General features: G+C 39.2%; 1 protein-coding gene across 7 annotated transcripts; it reads left to right on the forward strand.

The window, feature by feature from the left end:
- The first annotated feature begins 1,683 nt into the window (after positions 1-1,683).
- Positions 1,684-19,839, forward strand: LOC127803340 (uncharacterized protein At2g39795, mitochondrial-like). Of its 7 annotated transcripts, XM_052339496.1 has the most exons (6): positions 1,685-1,776; positions 4,451-4,516; positions 4,797-5,127; positions 5,443-5,780; positions 7,472-7,662; positions 19,519-19,839. In XM_052339496.1, exons 3-5 carry the CDS (start codon positions 4,933-4,935, stop codon positions 7,659-7,661), a joined length of 723 nt encoding a protein of 240 aa, XP_052195456.1. In that variant the 5' UTR covers positions 1,685-1,776; positions 4,451-4,516; positions 4,797-4,932; the 3' UTR covers position 7,662; positions 19,519-19,839. The 7 variants fall into 7 exon arrangements, with proteins under 7 accessions (XP_052195457.1, XP_052195456.1, XP_052195453.1 ...); XM_052339497.1 differs by lacking the exon at positions 19,519-19,839 and having other exon boundaries at positions 1,684-1,776; positions 5,446-5,780; positions 7,472-7,750; XM_052339493.1 differs by lacking the exon at positions 19,519-19,839 and having other exon boundaries at positions 1,686-1,776; positions 7,472-7,750.
- Positions 19,840-21,079: the final 1,240 nt, after the last annotated feature.

Genomic DNA, 21,079 nt, shown 5'->3' on the forward strand with positions numbered 1-21,079 from the left:
AGTTAAGGCCATGGCTAAGGCCCGGCCTTGATATGGCCACAAGCCTAGACACGACCATGGGTCGTGGCTTCTTTAGCCATGAGTTGTGGCGCGACCACAACGAGCGACTTCTACAACTGTGGCCCCTTGCTTTTGGCTTCGATTTTTGGACTTGGTTCAGTTGTGAGGATTTCGTTTGTCTTCTTCTTGTTTTGCTCGTTTGATTAATTGATTTAATTAATTTTTTCCTTGTATTTTTTTCTTCTTGAGCTATGGTGTACCAAAAATTAATTAAATAAGAAAGAAGAATAAGAAGAAGTAGAAGAAGAAGAAAAGAAAAGAACAGGCTCCCTACTTTAGATCTGAACCCAGATCTGCTCCAGCCTTCGCCCGCTTTCCCGTTTCTTCTGTCTTGCGCGCACCTTGGATGCATGCAGCTGCGTGGACCAGGCTTGTGTTAGCCCGCAGCTGCTTCCAATTCCTCTTCCCTTTAATCTTTAATTCTTCAATTGCTCATATCTGTGCGCCGCTTCCAATCTCTCCTTGATTCCGCCGCTCAAGTCTTCTCCAAATCAATCCCCTCTCACAATTGCTTTATAATATATTATATATATATATATATATGCCTCTGTCGTTGTCCTTCTCCAATTCCAACTTGAAGTCTTTGAATCTCCTCATTTGATTTGATGTCTTGCTGCTTATCTTCCAACCTTCTCTATAATTATTTATTAATTCTTTAATTGAATTGTAATATTAATTTTAAAATTAACAATATAAATTAAATTATAATATTTTCTTTTAAATCCAATTCTTAGACTTTAATTCCTTTACTTTGCTTCTTACAAAAGTTTCAAATTATATAAAATTCATATAAACTCACAATTTAAAATTGGACCATCGCTGCATCTTGGCGACAAAGATAAGGCGAGGGCAACAACGAGGCGACGACCATAGAAGAGAGACAAGCGAGCAGGAAAAGAGCAACAGTGATTGACTTTGTAAATTTATAAAGTAGACGGGGCAATTTTATCTTTTTACCTTTCTTCTGTAAGGCGTTCAGTAATCCCGTTGGACCCCGTAGAACGATTCCTCAAATAATTGGGGTTGGATTAAAAACACAAAGCTTAGAGCAAAATTAAGGTTGCGTTCTCTTTACTGTTTTCAGATAATTTTTAGTTTTTAATTTTTTAAAATAATGAAAACGCGTTCTCTTTACAATTTTTAAAAATATATTTTTGAAAAAAAAAAATTATAAAGAAAACTCAAAACAACAAAAAATTGTTTTGAGTGTTTTCATCTAAAACAAACTTAAAATTCAAAACATATTTATTTATTTATTTATTCATATTTTATTATTGTAATGAAAAAAAATATTATAAAATTTTATTAATTTTAAAATGTATATATTTTTTAATAATATATTAACATTAAATATTTTTAATTTACTTAATAATCAAATTTATTGAATAAAATATTATTAAAAAAATATTTTTAAAATTTCAAAAAGAATGTATTTTTTAATTTTTTATTTTAAAAAATAATTTTTCAAAATAACAAAAAGAATACGTTTTCAATTCTCTAAAAAGAGAGTAATAAAATAGAAAACTAAAAATAATTTAAAATTCAAAAATAAAAATTAAAAATAAAAGAGAACGTAACTTTTTATTTTTCACATTGAACACCCAAATCAGAAACGCTCTCTCTCTCTCTCTCGCTCGCTCTCTTCTGTCCACCGTCGTTCTCCCTCGCCGAGCGGTGGTGCTCGCTCGGTGTTGGTGCGGTGGTGCTCGATTCTCGGTTAGCTTCTTTTTGCTGTAAATATGCTCAGTTAGCTTATTTCTTCTATAAATATGCTCTGAATGTATGATCTATTTTGGATTGGGAGGAAGGGACTCCCCTGGTGCGGTGTGATCTAGTTTGATAAATGGCTTAATTCCTCTGTTCAGTTGTGATAAATGACTTAATTCCTTTGTTCAAATGTATAGCAGAGAGATTAACTAATTTGTCTGCAAATGATTCTACCAAATAAAAGGGGAAAACATTGAAAAGTAGAATGGCTAAATCCTATGCTTAATTTGTTTGGTGTCTATGCTGGGTATATTTGGTGTATATAATTACAGATTTTGAACCAAAAGGATATATTTTTATAAGTTGAAAATATGTAAACTATAACAGTAGTTGTTCATAATTAAATTTAGGGAAGAATGCCATCACTAAGAGACTCCTTTTCGAATCCTTGAACTACAATGACTTGAATCTGTTTCAACAGTTTCCATTATAGGTATCCATGCTCAACTTGTAGAAGAATTCAATGTAAATCTAGTTAGCTGTTAAATTTAGTGTATTCCCGACTATATGGTGATTTCTTCATCAACTTCCCTGTCTGTGATTCCACATACTTCAGTGATTACATGAGTTTTGCAATTATTTTGCAAGTCCTAATTGTTCTCTCATTCCTCATACTCTACAGGAAAATCACACTGTACTAGTTGTGTACTTGATAATTTATTGACTTGCCCACTTTCAGTTTTTGGTTATTGGTCTGATTATTTTGACCCCAGTTGCTACCCCTTTGAAAATTAGAGTGAGTATGGGGGCTGAACAGTTTAAAAATAATGCAGTCTAGGCAATTATATGGCCTGATTAGAATTAATCCTCATACGATGGTAGATTTTCAAAGAGTTCTCATGTGGTTTCTCCCAGTTATTAGTATGATCAGGGGCGGATTTATGTGTGAGCTGCTTGTCCAGGGCAGCCCACAATAAAAATTAAATTTATAAAATAATTTTTTGAATTATTTAGTATTAGCCCAGCCCAAAATCACTCCAGCCCACCCTTCTCTTCTCCTTCCTCTCCCTCACGGCTCACCCTTGCTGCCTCTCGCTCTTTGCCTCCTCTTCTCTTGCTCGTCCCCTCGTGCTTGCCCTCGCTCTTTGCCTCTCTCTTGCTCTCGCTCGCCCTCGCTGGCTCTCTCTCGCTCTCGCTCGAGCTCGACCCCTCTTGCTCTCGCTCGCCCTCGCTCTCTGCCTATCTTGCTCTCGCTCGCCCTCGGGCTCTCGCTCCCTTTCTCTCGCTCTTGCTCTCGCTGCCTCTCGCCCTTGCTCTCTGCCTCTCTTGCTCTCGCTCGCCCTCCGGCTCTCGCTGCCTTTCTCTTGCTCTCGCTCGCCCTCCGGCTCTCGCTGCCTTTCTCTTGCTCTCGCTCGCCCTCGCTGCCTCTCGCGGCCTCGCCCTTGCTCTCTGCCTGACTGCCTCTCTCAGTGACTCAGTCTCTCTTGGTCTCGCTCGCCCTCGCCCCCACGCTCGCTCGGCCAGTTGGCCTCGCCCTCTTGCTCGCTACCTTGGCCCCTGCCTCTGATTCAGCCATTTAGGTCTTCATTTTAATCCCCCCCCAAAAAAAAAAAAAAAAAAAATCCAGATTTGCTTCATTCGAGCCCAGGTATGTTTTCTCTTCTTTCAGTTCTTTGATTCTTTCGATTGGCAGCTAAATCTCAAAAGTTTTTCTATTTTTCGTCCATATTTTTTTTTACTTGTTTATGCTTGATTTGTTGTTGAAATTGCTGCATTTTTTCAGCAAGTTTTAAGTAAGTGATTTTGTTGTTTATGCTTGATTTGTTGTGTCTGCTTGCCTATTTGACTACTGCATTTAGCTAGGAACTTAGGAATTGGTGTGGCTGGAAGCTTGGAATTTGTTATTGCGAATCTGTTGTTGAATATTTGAATCGACAATAATAGATGTAGACTCTGTTGTAGGTGAATTTTTTTGTTTCAAAATCTCGTTAAGCACAAGTTTAATGAAAATTTATTGTACTGACTTTTTGGTTACATAAAATTTTTATTATATTAACTTTTTAAATTTCAGCCCCCCCAACCTAAATTCCTAGATCCGCCCCTGATACAGTATGATATGTTGTGTTACTGTGTGGTTGGACACTTTATTTGTTTGTTTCGGCTCAAGTTTTCTTAGCTAAATCACCATTATTAAAAGTGGTAAATTTTGCAACTCTCTGTTAAAGCTTCTAGGTTGTAAAGCAGTAGACTTAGCTCATTATACACTGAGCAAACTTATTAACTGAAATGCCCGCAAGCTTTGGATAAGAAAATCACAAAAGCTATGACTTTCGACATAACATCTTGAGGGTTTTATAGACATGCTCCTAGATGCAGAACATAGATTGCACTAATTATAGGATAGATCACCAATTTAAGAGTCATTGACTATTCGATGTTCATTGATTTATTATTTTGTAGAGATATTGACATTCATATTTGGCACTGTATTGTATCACATTGGTATTTAGATGAGATGAGACTTATTCATGGTCATATTATGGCATTCAACTATTTGTTATTCATATTCCATGGTGAGGACCATTTATTAGACTGTTTATGCATTGACATTAACCTTAAACTGTATGGTTGAAGCTTATTGTTTCTTAGTATGCTTTGCAACTCCTAAATTGGTTTGTGACAGGTTTCATGCTGGGCCTACCAAAATAGGAGCATAAAAGTAGTTATGGGTCTACCTGGCTGACTTAAGGTCTGTTTGGTTGTGTTTTTTCTTTCTTTTTATTTTTAGCACGTTTAGTTGTTTTTTAGTTTTTATTATTTTTGAAATTAAAATTTCTTCAAAATTGGAATGTATTTTTGCCGTTTGATGTAATGTTTTACAAACTTCTTTAAACTATTTTAATACTAATTATCTAAAAATAATTTATATAACTTTTTGCCCTATTCACATTGTTATAGATATTTTATTTTGTGATAATAATTTTGTTAGAATTAGTGAATAATGGTGATGAATAATTTTTTTTTCCCAGGATTGATGATTACTTAAATAGAATCAAATAAAATAAATCACCACCATGACCACAACAATGAGAGTTTGGTGATGGTACAAGGAAAACTTCTAAAATTGCAACAAAAGCAAGTGTAAACGCTCAAAAACAAATAGAAATGTGGAGGCGTGCAGTGTTGACAAGTGCTGCTAAATGTGCTCTACAACTGCAGTGTATGATACTGTCCCGGTGGTCCTCATCGTCAACAAGCAGGTCCTCATCATGGACAAGCATGTCCTCTGCTGTGAACTCCATCTTGCTCCGCTCCCTCAAAGAGCACTACCTTGAAATCTCTAAAATGACTCCTCCCCCGGTAAATTAAAAAACACCTCTCTCCCTCTGTATGTATATATGTGCAAATGCATGTGTCCATTTTTTTTTTTTTTTTGTAGCATAATATTTTCTGATGTAACTTAGATTATTTTGAACTGTTTCTACCTAAAATATTGGTGTGTTTTTTGTTTAAAGTCAGTGGGTTTGTCTTTCCCCATGCTTAGCTACATGCTCTGTTTGTTGTTTTGGTGTATATGATGATTACATTGACTCAATTTAGATTGAATATATGCTTTTAGGATTTTAGTGGGTTTATCTAATATTCTAAATTATGGTGAACTTCTGTTCTGAATAGAAGGTGAACCCTCCATTGCCTTTTACAATTGTGAAAGGATCACTTGAAAGCAGTGGTCCAGTTTTAAAAAGGGCATATGGTGAAGAGGAGATCAGTCTCTATGTAATGCGATTGGCTAACATTATTCCTGGTGGTGGAGATGATGATACTAGTGATGATGGGATTAACCAGTTGTTTCTTCATGTGGATATCTCAAAGCCTAGTCAGAAAGACGCTTTGCATTTTCTATGCGGGTTGTACCCTGATGCACTTGGTATTCACTCTGTCTCATTGAGGCCCAAGCTTGAAACTTCTGGTTTTCTTATGGTTCCAACCAAATATAATGGCCCCCTTTTCCAGTAAGTCTGACCATGCTTTTTCAAGAGCATATAACTTCTATTTGTTATGATTAACTATCTATTCAGTTAATATCTTTGTGATAAATCTAAAGGGCAATGTGTAAAAAGAATGTTTTAGTTATTTGTTATTCATTCTTCAGACCTTGCCATCCCTTAAAAGTGTTCATGGATGTGTACCACGTTAACATCATATGGTTAGATAAAATACTAAAAATGGTTGCAACTTTAAATAACATCATTAATTGGACAACCTAAAACACAAAAATTGCATAATCTAGCAATGTTTGTGATATGTTGGGATGATTGGGTTAGTGTTGGGGCATATTAATGAGGTTAATGTCTTTAAAATTTGTTTTATGGTTTAAGACTGGGAAAAGACTGCACAAATAAAACCTATACACGTATGCAGAATTAAAAAAGATCCTAGGAGACATTATATAGAATGACAAAGATACCCTGATGCATAAAACATGAAAACTAAGCCTAACAAAGCTCTTAGGAAGGCTCTTCATCTCCCAAAACATTCCAAAATCAATGTTTGGGCCTCAAAACCAGTTTTAGGATGCCTCATGTATGTATCTTTAGAGGCTGCTGCCAACATCTTCCATTATATGGCTACCTCTTTACTGTAGTGAAAATAATTATCATAACCAACCTTTGAACTTATTCAAGTGCTTGACATTGAGGAAGATGCCACGTATTTGGCTAAAAGTCCATAATTCAATTTTTTCCTTCTTGTTCATTCACTTTTTGTTAGGATGAAACAGCACTCATGGAGTCTCTGTTCAGCTTTTTTCAACGTTCCTAGGTTTGGTTACTTATTAATCAATTTAGTTGTTTTAACTAAATTTCCAAATCCATGTGGTTTAAGTCATGTTCCAGAAACACTTTGGGGTTGCTTAGTTGTGGAAAGTGATTTCTAGTTTCTATCTCCCATTTTCTATATATTCTCTTGTTTTCATTTTCCATAGGAAAATTGAAAAATGCCATCAAATGTTATGAATACAGAAAACTAATTTCCAATCTAGAAAAGAGAAAGATATGGTAAAATAAGGGAGTTGTCTTAATTTCTTTTGTGTAACTTGTGTTAGAGAAAGAGATGGGGATGATTTATGAAGAACTTTTGGAAAATGCTCCAAATTAATAAGGAAAACTCTGAAAGCTTGTTTTAGGAGTTTTCAAGTTTGGTTCAATTTGGGAAAACCATGTTTTCCAAATCTTCATTGTCTATTTGGGAATTTTTTGTATTTGAACAAGTTTTCTAATTTTTCATTTTTTATGTAGTATTTTTTCTAGAAAACTAGAGCAGTTTTCCACAACTAAACAATCCCTTTGAAGCTTGAATATAGGGTTTGGAACAATACGATGACTTAAATCACCACCTAACTTTTCAAAATGTTGAGAACTCCTCATAGTGGGAAATTGCTTTCTGGATTAGCCTTATAAACTAAATAACTGGACTTTAGTGCATATTGTTTTACAAATAACCACTAAATTTTGTGTAATCTAGAGAAATGAAAAGGACCAATTAATTATTTTTTTTTGTTTGTCAAATGAACACAAATGTATTGGGGATAATAAATAATCCAAATACTGACAAGATTAATGTAAACTTTATTTTGTTAGCTATTTTCCTTGCAACAAAATCTGTGGAACTTCCAAAATGAAGTAATACTCTTTATGATGTGCAGAGATCTTGATGAAAAGATGAGAGATGCACTACATAGTTACATTGAAGAGCGAGGTATAAATGAGAGCCTTTTTCCATTTCTTCAAGCTTGGCTTTATGTTAAGGATCACAAGAATCTGATGCGTTGGTTCAAATCAGTTGGCACATTCATTCATGAGCACAAGAAAGTTTTAGATTCTAATGCTGTTTAAGGTGGGTTTTTGAAATGATTTAATTATTGTCTATGATGTTAAACATCGTCATTTTGCAAGTATAGGCTAATTCTCGTGTTTTACCTGAATTTTTGGTTTTACACATGCTTAGTGTTTAAATTATGACCATATTTTCTATTATCTCTCTTAACGAGCTAGAATTTATGTAATCGCCCTCACTAAGTGCAAGATAAAGGCTTAATGCATTATCAACAACATAATTTTTGCTCTTTATCAATAACATATTTTATTTTTGAAACAAGCAGAAAAAACTCTCTTGCTCGATTAAATTCTAATGAACAGAAGGGCAGCAATATATACAACATACATCCTTATCTTTTCTCCTATAAAGTAGGAGATGAGATAGGATATGCTATCTCTTAAATATTAAGATATTCTATCTCCTAACTTATAGACACTAATTTAAACTTTAAAAATACAAGTTTACAATATTTAAACTACAAGACTAAAGGTGTAAAGATCCAAAAAAAAAAAAAAAAAGAATTAATTTAATTAAAGTATTTATATAATAATTAATTTAAAAAATGAAAAAAATATAAAAAGAAAAGGGGGAGGCGCTCGGCAGCCCCCCTCCCTAAATCAGAATCTCTCTCTCTCTCTCTTATTCTCTCATTTCCCCTCTCGGATTTTCGGCGATTTTGAGCAATCCGACCGTTCGATCGACGATCCGACTTCGTTTTCACCGTTAAAGTGCCCCCGATCTACAAGGAGGTAAGTGCTTTGGCTTCATCTTTTCGATTTTTCTTCTTGTTTTCGTGGAATGTGGGTTGAGGCGCGATGGGGCTTGATGGCCGAATGTTTAAGGTCAGATCCGACCGTTGGATTTCTTTGATTCTTGGATATGTTGGTCGGTTTGCTTGAGGGGGTTGGGTGGTGGTCTTGGATCGCCGGAAATCGCCGGCCACGGTGGCCGGCGACGTTGGCAGTTTGTTTATCCATTTTGGTCGAGACTTTGACTCTAGATCTACAAAGATATAGCCGTCCGATCTTTCTCATTTTTGGGTATGTTGCTCTCCTTAGTGTTGCGCACCTCGGGGTAGTTTCTGATCGTCGAAAAAATGGCCGGCGGCCGGCGAACGACGACGGCCAGATTTGCCCTTATTTTTGGTCGAAAATTAATTTTCAGATCTATCAAGATCTGACTGTCCGATGGGTTTCATTTTAATATATGTTGTTATTCGTGACGAGGGCTTCGTATCGGTATATTGATCGGCCATTTTTGGCCGGCCGGCGGTGGTCGCCGGCGGCAGCAGTCTGATGGGAAGGAAAAAAAGAAAAGAAAAAAGAAAGAAAAGAAAAGAAGAGAAAAAGAAAGAAAAGAAAAGAAAAGAAAAGAAAAATAAAAATAAATAAAATATAAGGAAAAAGGAAATGAGGGCTTTTGGGGTTGGGCATGTCGGGTTAGGTTTTAGCCTAGGATGGCGGGGCCCGATTGGGTTTTAGGATGGCCCAATGTGTTGGGCATGACTGACCCAGTTGTGGCAGCCCTTGGGCTAGCCCACTCGGCTTGTTCTCCCTTGTCGCTTGTCCGTGGACCTAGGATGACTTGGTTAGGTTGGTCTTACTCAGGATATCGAGGTTGATCTAATTTGGGTTCTCTTTAGGTCTCCTAGAATTGGCGATATGATTGGCGAGTCATTTTGTTGATCGGAGTCTTAAGGACGAAGCCCTATTAGATGACTCGAGGCCGAGCAAGACTGACCCCGAGTGCGTTCTAGGCTAGCCTATGATGATGACGTGAGTTTATTTCGAATCCTGATTTCTGATGGATTTCTTCTATTTTGAGGCTAGAATATTGCAATTTATTCATTTTAAACCATTTATTAAATTATTAATTAATTATTAAGTTTTTAAGAAAATTTATCAATTTAGTTATAAATATATATATGTATGTATTTTTGATAAATGAGGAATTTAGATAAAAAAATATATTATTTACATTAAAAGAAAACTAGTTTATGGGTAAATATATATATATATTATGATATTGCAGCCTATAAGTGGGTGTGTAGTTCCACTATACACTTACGCGTAGCAAGCAAAGCGAGACATGATGACGTAGTCGATGGCTTAGCTCGACGAATTCCATGACGCCAGATTTGAGTATTACGTGGGCCAAGGTACCAAATAATCGATTTAGGGTGTTAGGCAATGGTTAGGATTTTCGGTAATTTCATTACGTCGTTATTCTTGTTACCTAAATGTGACGCCCCATTCTATTTATTGTAGGCTCAGATTCTCAGGATTTTGTTCGATCTTCTCCCCAGACTCGGACTTGAGTCATCGTTTCCCAGGCGAGTAGACAGGATATGTTGTGTTTATCATATTTTTATGCACGTATATAAATTGTTCTATGCATAACTTGTAAATGATTTCTATATTCAAATCATAGAAAATATTCTCTTTTAATTGTTCCTAAATTACATGAAATATTTTCATCATACTAGGAGAGACATAAACAGAAAGATACCCTAACTGATTTCTTGTTTTGAGAATGTGAAATGTTGAATGATATGGTGTATTTTAGACACCACATGAAATGATAAATGATTATGACTTGTGCATAAATTAGGGTATCATTTGCATTATTATTAGAGGACTATCTAGTAGATTCCCTGGTGACTCACAGCAGGAAAAGATCATGGTACTGTGAGGCTTGGCATGCCAAGGCCATGAGAGACACGGATAGTATGTTTCAGCACTGCTATCACGTGGGCCTTTATGATGATATTGTGTGATGATGATGTATGTGCCGATATATATACTTGTGTGCATGTGTATATAGGCGTTAGGCCAGTTTCTACTAGTGTGTCCTCAGAATCAGTGCATGCATCTCATACAAAAGTATAGGGGACTTAGGTGGTTAGGGAACAATTTATGGGGGTTGTCTTTAGGCACCTATTTTTCCTACACTATGTTTTCCTTTGAAACCTCAAATTATTTAAACTTATGGTTCATATTTCCACTGTTTATACTGTTATTACGTTATTATACTCATGATGATCATCCTAGCATTTTATTGTATACTCTCATAGTGGGCATGACATACCTTATACTCGCGAGTCCATAAGACTCACCTCGTTTTATTAAAAATATTTTCAGGGAATCCTCCTTTTGATTATTGGTCCAGCAGATCTTCTGGTATGATATCATACCCTCTTTTGATTCCGGATGTATTATAGGATGCTCTGTGGAGACATACAAGTGTTGTAGAGTCTGATGTTTTGTCTTTATTTTTGTTGGCACATAATTGTGCCAAGGGCCCGAGATACGGGATCGGGTATGTATTATTGACAGCAGTGTGATAGATATTCTTATCTTGTACAGCTGCTGTATATGGAATATTGAGATGTTATGTTAGAAGGTGAATTAGTATTTTATTCATGTTCTATATCTTGTCAGTAATATTGTTTTATTCAAATCGAGGTAGAGAAGAGGCTTACTAGTCCATTTTGGGGCCGCTTGGCCTAGGGATTAGTGCCGGTCATGACATATTAGTTTTCGGGTCGTGACAGATTGGTATCAGAGCCTAGGTTACTCTTGAGTTAGGCTTGTGTCTTTTGATTCTATTCGATTCTCTAGCCTTGTCTAAGGTCTTGTCTCATTGAGTCCCACAGAGCCATTCTTAGCTGGGTTTTAGATCGTGGTGTGAGCCATGGCACATTATTGATCTAGCTTTTGCTAAGGGTGTTAGAGTCTAGTATCATTTGATCTTTTGCTTTCAGATTCTATTGCTACTCTTATTGACCTATCAGTACGATGACAGGGACGATGCCTTCTCGTTCTCGGACAATATCCAGGCAGACAGATTCTTTAGGGGGTGATCAGGCTCCTCAGCCCTCACCTACTAGCGGTTACACGGTCAGAGGCCGTGGACGAGGTCGTGGCGAATGACGTGGCCGAGGCCGAGGCCGAGGTAGAGTCCGGGGTCGTGGTTCTGGTCGTAGTGGAGTTAACTTTGATGGTAGTACTCCGGCGAGGGATAGGGACCAGTTGATTATTGACTCCTTGGCAAACATCACGGTGTTGTTGACAAATATAGTTAATTCTCAGAGACAGCCAGAGACGCCAGGGGGTGTGAGCCCTGATACCAGGGTTGGTGGCGGCACTAGAGATGGCACCGAGGATGGCACTAGAGGCGGCACTGGCGACGGTGCTGTGGCTGGTGGCGCCAGGGGCGCCGTTAGCGGTGGCGTTGCAGGTGTTGCCGTCGGCACTGGCGATGCAGGCGAGACTAGGGGACAGCCTCCAGTGGACCTTCCAGTGGACCCCGAGGCCGTTGGGATAGATTATGAGTTTGAGCAGTTTATGGGTCTGAAGCCGCCCCAGGTCAGAGGTGCGAGAGATAAGGCTGAAGAGTTTTTGGATCAGTTGGACAAACTGAAGAGAGGTTCTCGCATACATGGCTACTGGATGGTGGAGCTCACCTCTTTTTGTCTTCATGGTGAGGCGAGCGTGTGGTATGATGTATTGAGGAGACGGCGGGGTGATGCCCCGTTAGGATGGGCTGAGTTCAAGAGGCTATTTTTGGCAAAATATGTCTCTAGCACTATGAGATTCCAGAGGGCCCAGCAGTTTGAGGCCCTAAGACAGACCCCAGATATGAGCGTTGAGCGTTATGATGCGTTATTCACTGAGCTCTCACAGTTTGCACCTGCTTTGGTTCCTACAGAGCAGGACAGGATTACACGCTTCATATCTCGATTGATCGAGCCGTGGTTTAGGAGTTTGCACGCCACTCGTTTTGGCACTTATGAGGAGGCAGTTGATAGTGCTTTAGCCCTTGAAGCACGTGCAGCAGAAGAGAGGGCAACTAGAGACTTGAAGAGGATTAGAGGCGACACTGGTACTTCCTTCTCTTCTGGGAAGAAGGGGAAGGGCACGACGAGCTTGCAGCCATTGGCAGTAGCGCCACCATTTCCTTCATTGCCTGCGCCCCCTTCCCAGAGACAGCAGCAGCAGCAGCGACAGTGGCAGCAGAGACAGGAAGAGAGGCCCCTATGTCCGACATGTAAGAAGAGACACTCAGGGGTGTGTAGGTATGCGAAGCCCCCGATTACATGCTTTAGGTGTGGACAGCCAGGTCACGTACAGAGGGATTGTTCACAGCTAGGGCGAGGCCCTCCAGGACGACAGGCTCCAGCCCAGCAGCCAACATCTAGAGCTCAGAGCAGCGCTCCCCAGTCTCGAGGGGGACATGGCCCACAGAGTCAGCCGAGGGTCTATCATATGACGACTCAGGATGCCCAGGCATCCAATCAGGTGGTGACAGGTACGGTTCATATTTGTGGTCACAATGCACACGTGCTATTTGATCCCGGGGCGACGCATTCGTTTGTATCGCGGCAGTTTGCTCCCTGTCTGGGAGTAAGTGCCACTCCTTTGGGCGAGCCCATGTTAGTGAGAACTCCTGTGGGTGATGCCCTACAGGTAGAGCGAGAGTATCGGGCTTGTGTTGTTTTTCTCGTGGGTAGGGATACGCTAGCAGATCTTATTTTACTCGGTCCTATGGAGTTTGATGCCATTTTAGGTATGAATTGGTTAGCTTCATGCCACGCTAGCCTAGACTGTCGTCAGAAACGCGTTTACTTTAATATTCCCGGTGAGGATTTGTTTTATATCTAGGGAGATAGGACTCGAGGGGCTAGTATGTTGATATCAGCTATAAAGGCGCAACGTATGTTGGGCAAAGGCTGTGAGGGGTTCTTGGCAGTCGTGAAAGAGTGTGACCGATCAGTTGGGGAGGTTAGTGGAGTCCCGGTAGTGTGTGAGTTCCCAGACGTTTTTCCCGAGGAGCTTCCGGGATTACCACCTGATCGAGAGATTGAGTTTTGTATTGACCTAATACCGGAGGCTCGACCTATTTCGATACCCCCGTATAGAATGGCCCCAGCGGAATTGAAGGAGTTAAAGGATCAATTACAAGAACTCTTAGATAAGGGCTTTATTAGGCCTAGCACGTCACCATGGGGTGCGCCTGTGCTATTTGTGAAGAAGAAGGATGGGAGTTTGAGACTTTGTATTGACTATCGTCAATTAAACAAAGTTACTATTCGTAACCAATATCCGTTGCCACGCATTGATGACCTATTTGATCAATTGCAAGGCGCGAGGCGATTTTCTAAGATTGATTTAAGATCAGGATACCATCAATTGAGGATCAGGAATCAGGATATTCCCAAGACTGCCTTTCGCACTCGGTATGGGCATTACGAGTTTTTGGTGATGTCCTTCGGGTTGACGAATGCTCCGGCAGCATTCATGGACTTGATGAACAGAGTATTTCGACCCTTCTTGGATCGATTCATCATCGTGTTCATAGAAGACATATTGGTGTATTCGAGGAGTGATGTTGAGCATGAGCACCATCTTAGGACGGTTTTGCAAGCCCTTCGTGAGAATGAGCTGTATGCCAAATTTTCAAAGTGTGAGTTTTGGCTAGAAAGTGTTGGCTTTTTGGGCATGTTGTGTCTAGTCAAGGGATCCAAGTGGACCAAAAGAAGATAGAGGTTGTGGCTTAGTGGCCTAGACCCACTACAGTCACCGAGATACATAGTTTCCTAGGTCTAGCAGGATACTACCGTCGCTTTGTGAAGGATTTTTCTAAGATTGCAGCGCCGATGACGCGTCTCACCCAAAAGAATGTAAAGTTTGAGTGGTCAGATGCATGTGAGCAAAGCTTCAATGAGTTGAAGCGGCGTTTGACTACAGCTCCAGTGTTGACCTTACCATCAGCGAGTGGGGGTTATGCCGTGTACTGTGATGCGTCGAGGGTTGGATTAGGATGTGTGTTGATGCAGCGTGGGAGAGTTATTGCATATGCTTCTAGGCAGTTGAAGAAGCATGAGCAGAACTATCCTACTCATGACCTCGAGATGGCTGCCGTAGTATTTGCTCTCAAGATATGGCGGCATTACTTGTACGGTGAGACTTGCGAGGTGTTCACGGATCATAAGAGCCTCAAGTACATTTTTGACCAGCGGGACCTGAATTTGAGACAGCGTAGGTGGATGGAACTCTTTAAGGACTATGATATCCATATTTTGTACCACCCAGGAAAGGCTAACGTAGTAGCAGATGCCTTGAGTAGAAAGTCTATGGGTAGCCTTGCTCATATTTCTAGTTGGAGGAGACCGTTAGTGGAGCAGTTACATAGTTTATTGCGGAGTGGTGCACGTTTAGAGATATCTGAATCTTGGGGATTTTTGGCGCACATCGAGCTTAGGTCTGCTTTGATGGAGGAGATTAAGGCGGTTCAAGTTAAGGACCCTAGTTTAGCCAAGATCATTAAAGATGTCGGAGAAGGTAAGGCGTTGGATTTTTCTGTGGACTCTTCTGGAGTGTTGAGATTCAGGACTCGGCTCTGTGTCCCCGAGGTGGACTAGTTGAGGAGTAGGATCCTTAGGGAGGCTCATCACTCTCGATTTGCCATTCACCCAGGGACTACCAAGATGTACCAGGACCTAAAGCAATTATTTTGGTGGCCACGCCTTAAGGAAGATGTTGCTCGTACGTGTCTAACTTGCCAGGTCTGTCAGCAAGTGAAGGCAGAGCATAAGAGGCCAGGAGGTTTGTTAGAGAGCATCCCAATTCCAGAATGGAAATGGGAACATATTACCATGGATATGGTTACAGGATTACCGAGGTCCCCTGCGGGACATGATTCAGTATGGGTAGTGGTAGATCGCCTAACGAAGACAGCTCGTTTTATTGCTGTACGTATGTCATTTACTGCCTCTAAGTTAGCTCAGAAGCTCATTCATGAGATTGTACGGTATCACGGAGTACCCATTTCTATTATTTCTGATCGAGGGTCCATATTTACCTCTCGGTATTGGGGCTCGTTTCATGAGGCTTTGGGTACGCAGTTAGCATTGAGTACTGCGTTTCACCCCCAGACGGATGGCCAGTCAGAAAGGACTATCCAGATACTTGAGGACATGCTTAGGGCGTGTGCCCTTGATTTCAAGGGTAGTTGGGAGAAGAATTTGTCGTATGTCGAATTTGCATATAACAATAGCTATCAATCCAGCATTCAAATGGCACCTTACGAGGCGCTATATGGTCGACGATGTAGGTCACCCTTAGGTTGGTTTGAGGTTGGTGAGAGACGACTTATTGGCCCAGATCTGGTTGGCTAAAGCATAGAGATCGTCCAGGTAGTTCGTGATAGGCTTTTGACAGCTCAGAGCCGTCAGAAGTCGTATGCAGATCGTAGGCGTCGACCCTTAGAGTTTGCAGTTGATGATTTGGTGTACCTTAGAGTATCGCCTATGAAGGGGGTAGTGAGGTTTGGGAGGAGAGGTAAGCTCAGTCCCCGGTATGTTGGACCTTTTCGAGTTCTTAGGCGGATTGGGAATGTAGCTTATGAGTTGGCACTACCACCGTCGATGGTTGGAGTGCACCCCGTATTTCATGTGTCGATGCTACGCGGGGTTATTGGAGACCCCTCTCATGTTTTGCCCCCGACAGCACCCACTATGATCCAACCAAACTTGCAATATGAAGAGCAACCTGTTAAGATCTTAGATAGGCAGGTCAGAAAGCTTAGATCTAAAGAAATAGCTTCCGTTAAAGTTCAGTGGAGCCACCATAATGAGGGTGAGGCCACTTGGGAGATGGAAGATGCTATGAAAGAGAAATATCCTTATTTGTTTTCGTGAAATTCGAGGGCGAATTTTTATAAGAGGGGGAGAATGTAAAGATCCAAAAAAAAAAAAAAAAAGAATTAATTTAATTAAATTATTTATATAATAATTAATTAAAAAAAATGAAAAAAATATAAAAAGAAAAGGGGGAGGCGCTCGACAGCCCCCCCCCCCCCCAAAATCAGAATCTCTCTCTCTCTTATTCTCTCATTTCCCCTCTCGGATTTTCGGCGATTTTAAGCAATCCGACCGTTCGATCGACGATCCGACTTCGTTTTCACCGTTAAAGTGCCCCCGATCTACAAGGAGGTAAGTGCTTTGGCTTCATCTTTTCGATTTTTCTTGTTGTTTTCGTGGAATGTGGGTTGAGGCGCGATGGGGCTTGATGGCCGAATGTTTAAGGTCAGATCCGACCGTTGGATTTCTTTGATTCTTGGATATGTTGGTCGGTTTGCTTGAGGGGGTTGGGTGGTGGTCTTGGATCGCCGGAAATCGCCGGCCACGGTGGCCGGCGACGTTGGCAGTTTGTTTATCCATTTTGGTCGAGACTTTGACTCTAGATCTACAAAGATATAGCCGTCCGATCTTTCTCATTTTTGGGTATGTTGCTCTCCTTAGTGTTGCGCACCTCGGGGTAATTTCTGATCGTCGAAAAAATGGCCGACGGCCGGCGAACGGCGAACGGTGACGGCCAGATTTGCCCCTATTTTTGGCCGAAAATTAATTTTCAGATCTATCAAGATTTGACCGTCCGATGGGTTTCATTTTAATATATGTTGTTATTCGTGGCGAGGGCTTCGTATCGGTATATTGATCGGCCGTTTTTGGCCGGCCAGCGGTGGTCGCCGGCGGCGGCAGTCTGATGGGAAGTAAAAAAAGAAAAGAAAAAAGAAAGAAAAGAAAAGAAGAGAAAAAGAAAGAAAAGAAAAGAAAAAGAAAGAAAAGAAAAGAAAAGAAAAGAAAAATAAAAATAAATAAAATATAAGGAAAAAGGAAATGAGGGCTTTTGGGGTTGGGCATGTCGGGTTAGGTTTTAGCCTAGGATGGCGGGGCCCGATTGGGTTTTAGGATGGCCCAATGTGTTGGGCATGACTGACCCAGTTGTGGCAGCTCTTGGGCTAGCCCACTCAGCTTGTTCTCCCTTGTCGCTTGTCCGTGGACCTAGGATGACTTGGTTAGGTTGGTCTTACTCAGGATATCGAGGTTGATCTAATTTGGGTTCTCTTTAGGTCTCCTAGAATTGGCGATATGATTGGCGAGTCATTTTGTTGATCGGAGTCTTAAGGACGAAGCCCTATTAGATGACTCGAGGCCGAGCAAAACTAACCCCGAGTGCGTTCTAGGCTAGCCTATGATGATGACGTGGGTTTATTTTGAATCCTGATTTCTGATGGATTCCTTCTATTTTGAGGCTAGAATATTGCAATTTATTCATTTTAAACCATTTATTAAATTATTAATTAATTATTAAATTTTTAAGAAAATTTATCAATTTAGTTATAAATATATATATGTATGTATTTTTGATAAATGAGGAATTTAGATAAAAAAAATATATTATTTACATTAAAAGAAAACTAGTTTATGGGTAAATATATATATATATATTATGATATTGTAGCCTATAAGTGGGTGTGTAGTTTCACTATACACTTACGCGTAGCAAGCAAAGCGAGACATGATGACGTAGTCGATGGCTTAGCTCGACGAATTCCATGACGCCAGATTTGAGTATTACGTGGGCCAAGGTACCAAATAATCGATTTAGGGTGTTAGGCAATGGTTAGGATTTTCGGTAATTTCATTACGTCGTTATTCTTGTTACCTAAATGTGACGCCCCATTCTATTTATTGTAGGCTCAGATTCTCAGGATTTTGTTCGATCTTCTCCCCAGAATATGCACGTATATAAATTGTTCTATGCATAACTTGTAAATGATTTCTATATTCAAATCATAGAAAATATTCTCTTTTAATTGTTCCTAAATTACATGAAATATTTTCATCATACTAGGAGAGACATAAACAGAAAGATACCCTAACTGATTTCTTGTTTTGAGAATGTGAAATGTTGAATGATATGGTGTATTTTAGACACCACATGAAATGATAAATGATTATGACTTGTGCATAAATTAGGGTATCATTTGCATTATTATTAGAGGACTATCTAGTAGATTCCCTGGTGGCTCACAGCAGGAAAAGATCATGGTACTGTGAGGCTTGGCATGCCAAGGCCATGAGAGACACGGATAGTATGTTTCAGCACTGCTATCACGTGGGCCTTTATGATGATATTGTGTGATGATGATGTATGTGCCGATATATATACTTGTGTGCATGTGTATATAGGCGTTAGGCCAGTTTCTACTAGTGTGTCCTCAGAATCAGTGCATGCATCTCATACAAAAGTATAGGGGACTTAGGTGGTTAGGGAACAATTTATGGGGGTTGTCTTTAGGCACCTATTTTTCCTACACTATGTTTTCCTTTGAAACCTCAAATTATTTAAACTTATGGTTCATATTTCCACTGTTTATACCGTTATTACGTTATTATACTCATGATGATCATTCTAACATTTTATTGTATACTCTCATAGTGGGCATGACATACCTTATACTCGCGAGTCCATAAGACTCACCTCGTTTTATTAAAAATATTTTCAGGGAATCCTCCTTTTGATTATTGGTCCAGCAGATCTTCTGGTATGATATCATACCCTCTTTTGATTCCGGATGTATTATAGGATGCTCTATGGAGACATACAAGTGTTGTAGAGTCTGATGTTTTGTCTTTATTTTTGTTGGCACATAATTGTGCCAAGGGCCCGAGATACGGGATCGGGTATGTATTATTGACAGCAGTGTGATAGATATTCTTATATTGTACAGCTGCTGTATATGGAATATTGAGATGTTATGTTAGAAGGTGAATTAGTATTTTATTCATGTTCTATATCTTGTCAGTAATAATGTTTTATTCAAATCGAGGTAGAGAAGAGGCTTACTAGTCCATTTTGGGGCCGCTGGGCCTAAGGATTAGTGCCGGTCATGACATATCAGTTTTCGGGTCGTGACAAAAGGCCTTATCGATAGGTTAACTATCTTCAAATTTGAATTTCTCTTCCTTGTCTAACAATTTTATTTATTTTTTGCTCTTCATGGTACCCATGCATACTTCTGTAGTGTATGCCTGCTTTGGTTCCCATCAAGCTTTGAAACAATTGGATCATTCCTATTACCATCTATTTGTGATTGGTATAAGCTTCTTCTCCATCTTGTTATTGATTAGGGCTTTCATTTAGAATCTTACATGTATAGAATCACCAAAGTGTTTGTGTACCCTTGGGTGACAACCTAATTATTGAAATGAGAATTGATGTTTTCTGTGTTGTATTTGCACCTTTTGGGTGTGTGTGGTTGCGTAAATGACAACATTGACTGTATTATAGCTGGATTGATTGTATTTTTGTCAATTGTGACTTTAAGACTTGTGGGTTTTAGAGAAGAGGTGGTGTCTATGTGAGCGGTGTGTTAAGAGAGAGGCAAGAGCTAAACTGCATACCGACAACACCACTACCCTTCTCATCCTCTTGTTGCCTTGTTTGGGATTTTTGATATTTATGGTTTGAGCTTCATATGGGTTGGTTGGTGCTGTAACTGCAGATTTTAAGTTTCCCTTTTGATAAAAGTTGGCCAAATTCATATTTTTGTTTTTATATTTTCCTATTTTTCTTGTGTGGCTATCTGAATTTTTTGTTATTTTGATTACATTCTTGAATATTATTTTTGAGTCAATTTAGCCTTTGTATTTTTTGTTATTTTGATTATATCCTTAAATTTATATTTTCGAGTCAATTTAATTTCTGTACGTGTAAAAAAAGTAAAGTGAGATGTGAAATTACACGTCAAAATATAGAGGTTAAATTGGCATGAAAATGTATGTTTAGGATTTAGGTTGCACGGAAACAGAAACGAGAGACGTTTTCAATAGAAAACGGAAAATGGAAATGCGAAAACGCATTTTTCTAAAAAAAGTAGGAAACGAAAACTTTGAGTAAACTATAAATTTAAAAAATATAGAGATTTTTTTGTAAATATAATTTTTAATAAAAAAATTCATATATAAATAATAAACTTAAGTTTCATAATGTATTCAAAGTTCAAATAAACATAAATATAAAGTTTACAATGCATTTAAACAACTATCAAAGCTCAAACATAAACATTCCAACAATATCACAATTCCTCTTTACAAAAGATCAACTCAATAAATAGGAGTTGTTTAATATTTTTAGCGATACACATTTATAGTTAAAAGACTTAAATAAAAAAAAAAAAATGCAAACCATGTTTAAACTTGTTCATGTCATCTTTCCATTGAACATCAATTAATTGTTCTTTAGTTTTTGATAATTTATTAATAATTTTGATATTTTGGAGCAATCTATAGCTAATTGGAGTCTGAAAAGCCCAAAATTGCCAATGGATGAGAGAGACCCACAGATTGTCACTGTGCTGCTCTCAAAACTTTGCATAAAGAGTAAGAAACTTAGAAACATATATATATATATATATATTGTGTGTGAGAGAGAGGGGGGTTACTTACAGAAAGGAATTGGCACTAGTAACGAGATGGTAGAGAAGGAACGACCTGCGGTGAGGGCGATCGAAGGATTGGTGGTGAGGGCAATCGAATTGAGGAAGCATTGGAGTAGACGATGGAGGGCTGAGAAGGACTGGCGGT

Source organism: Diospyros lotus, chromosome 6, assembly GCF_014633365.1.
Source record: "Diospyros lotus cultivar Yz01 chromosome 6, ASM1463336v1, whole genome shotgun sequence".
In the NCBI taxonomy this organism is placed as follows: domain Eukaryota; kingdom Viridiplantae; phylum Streptophyta; class Magnoliopsida; order Ericales; family Ebenaceae; genus Diospyros; species Diospyros lotus.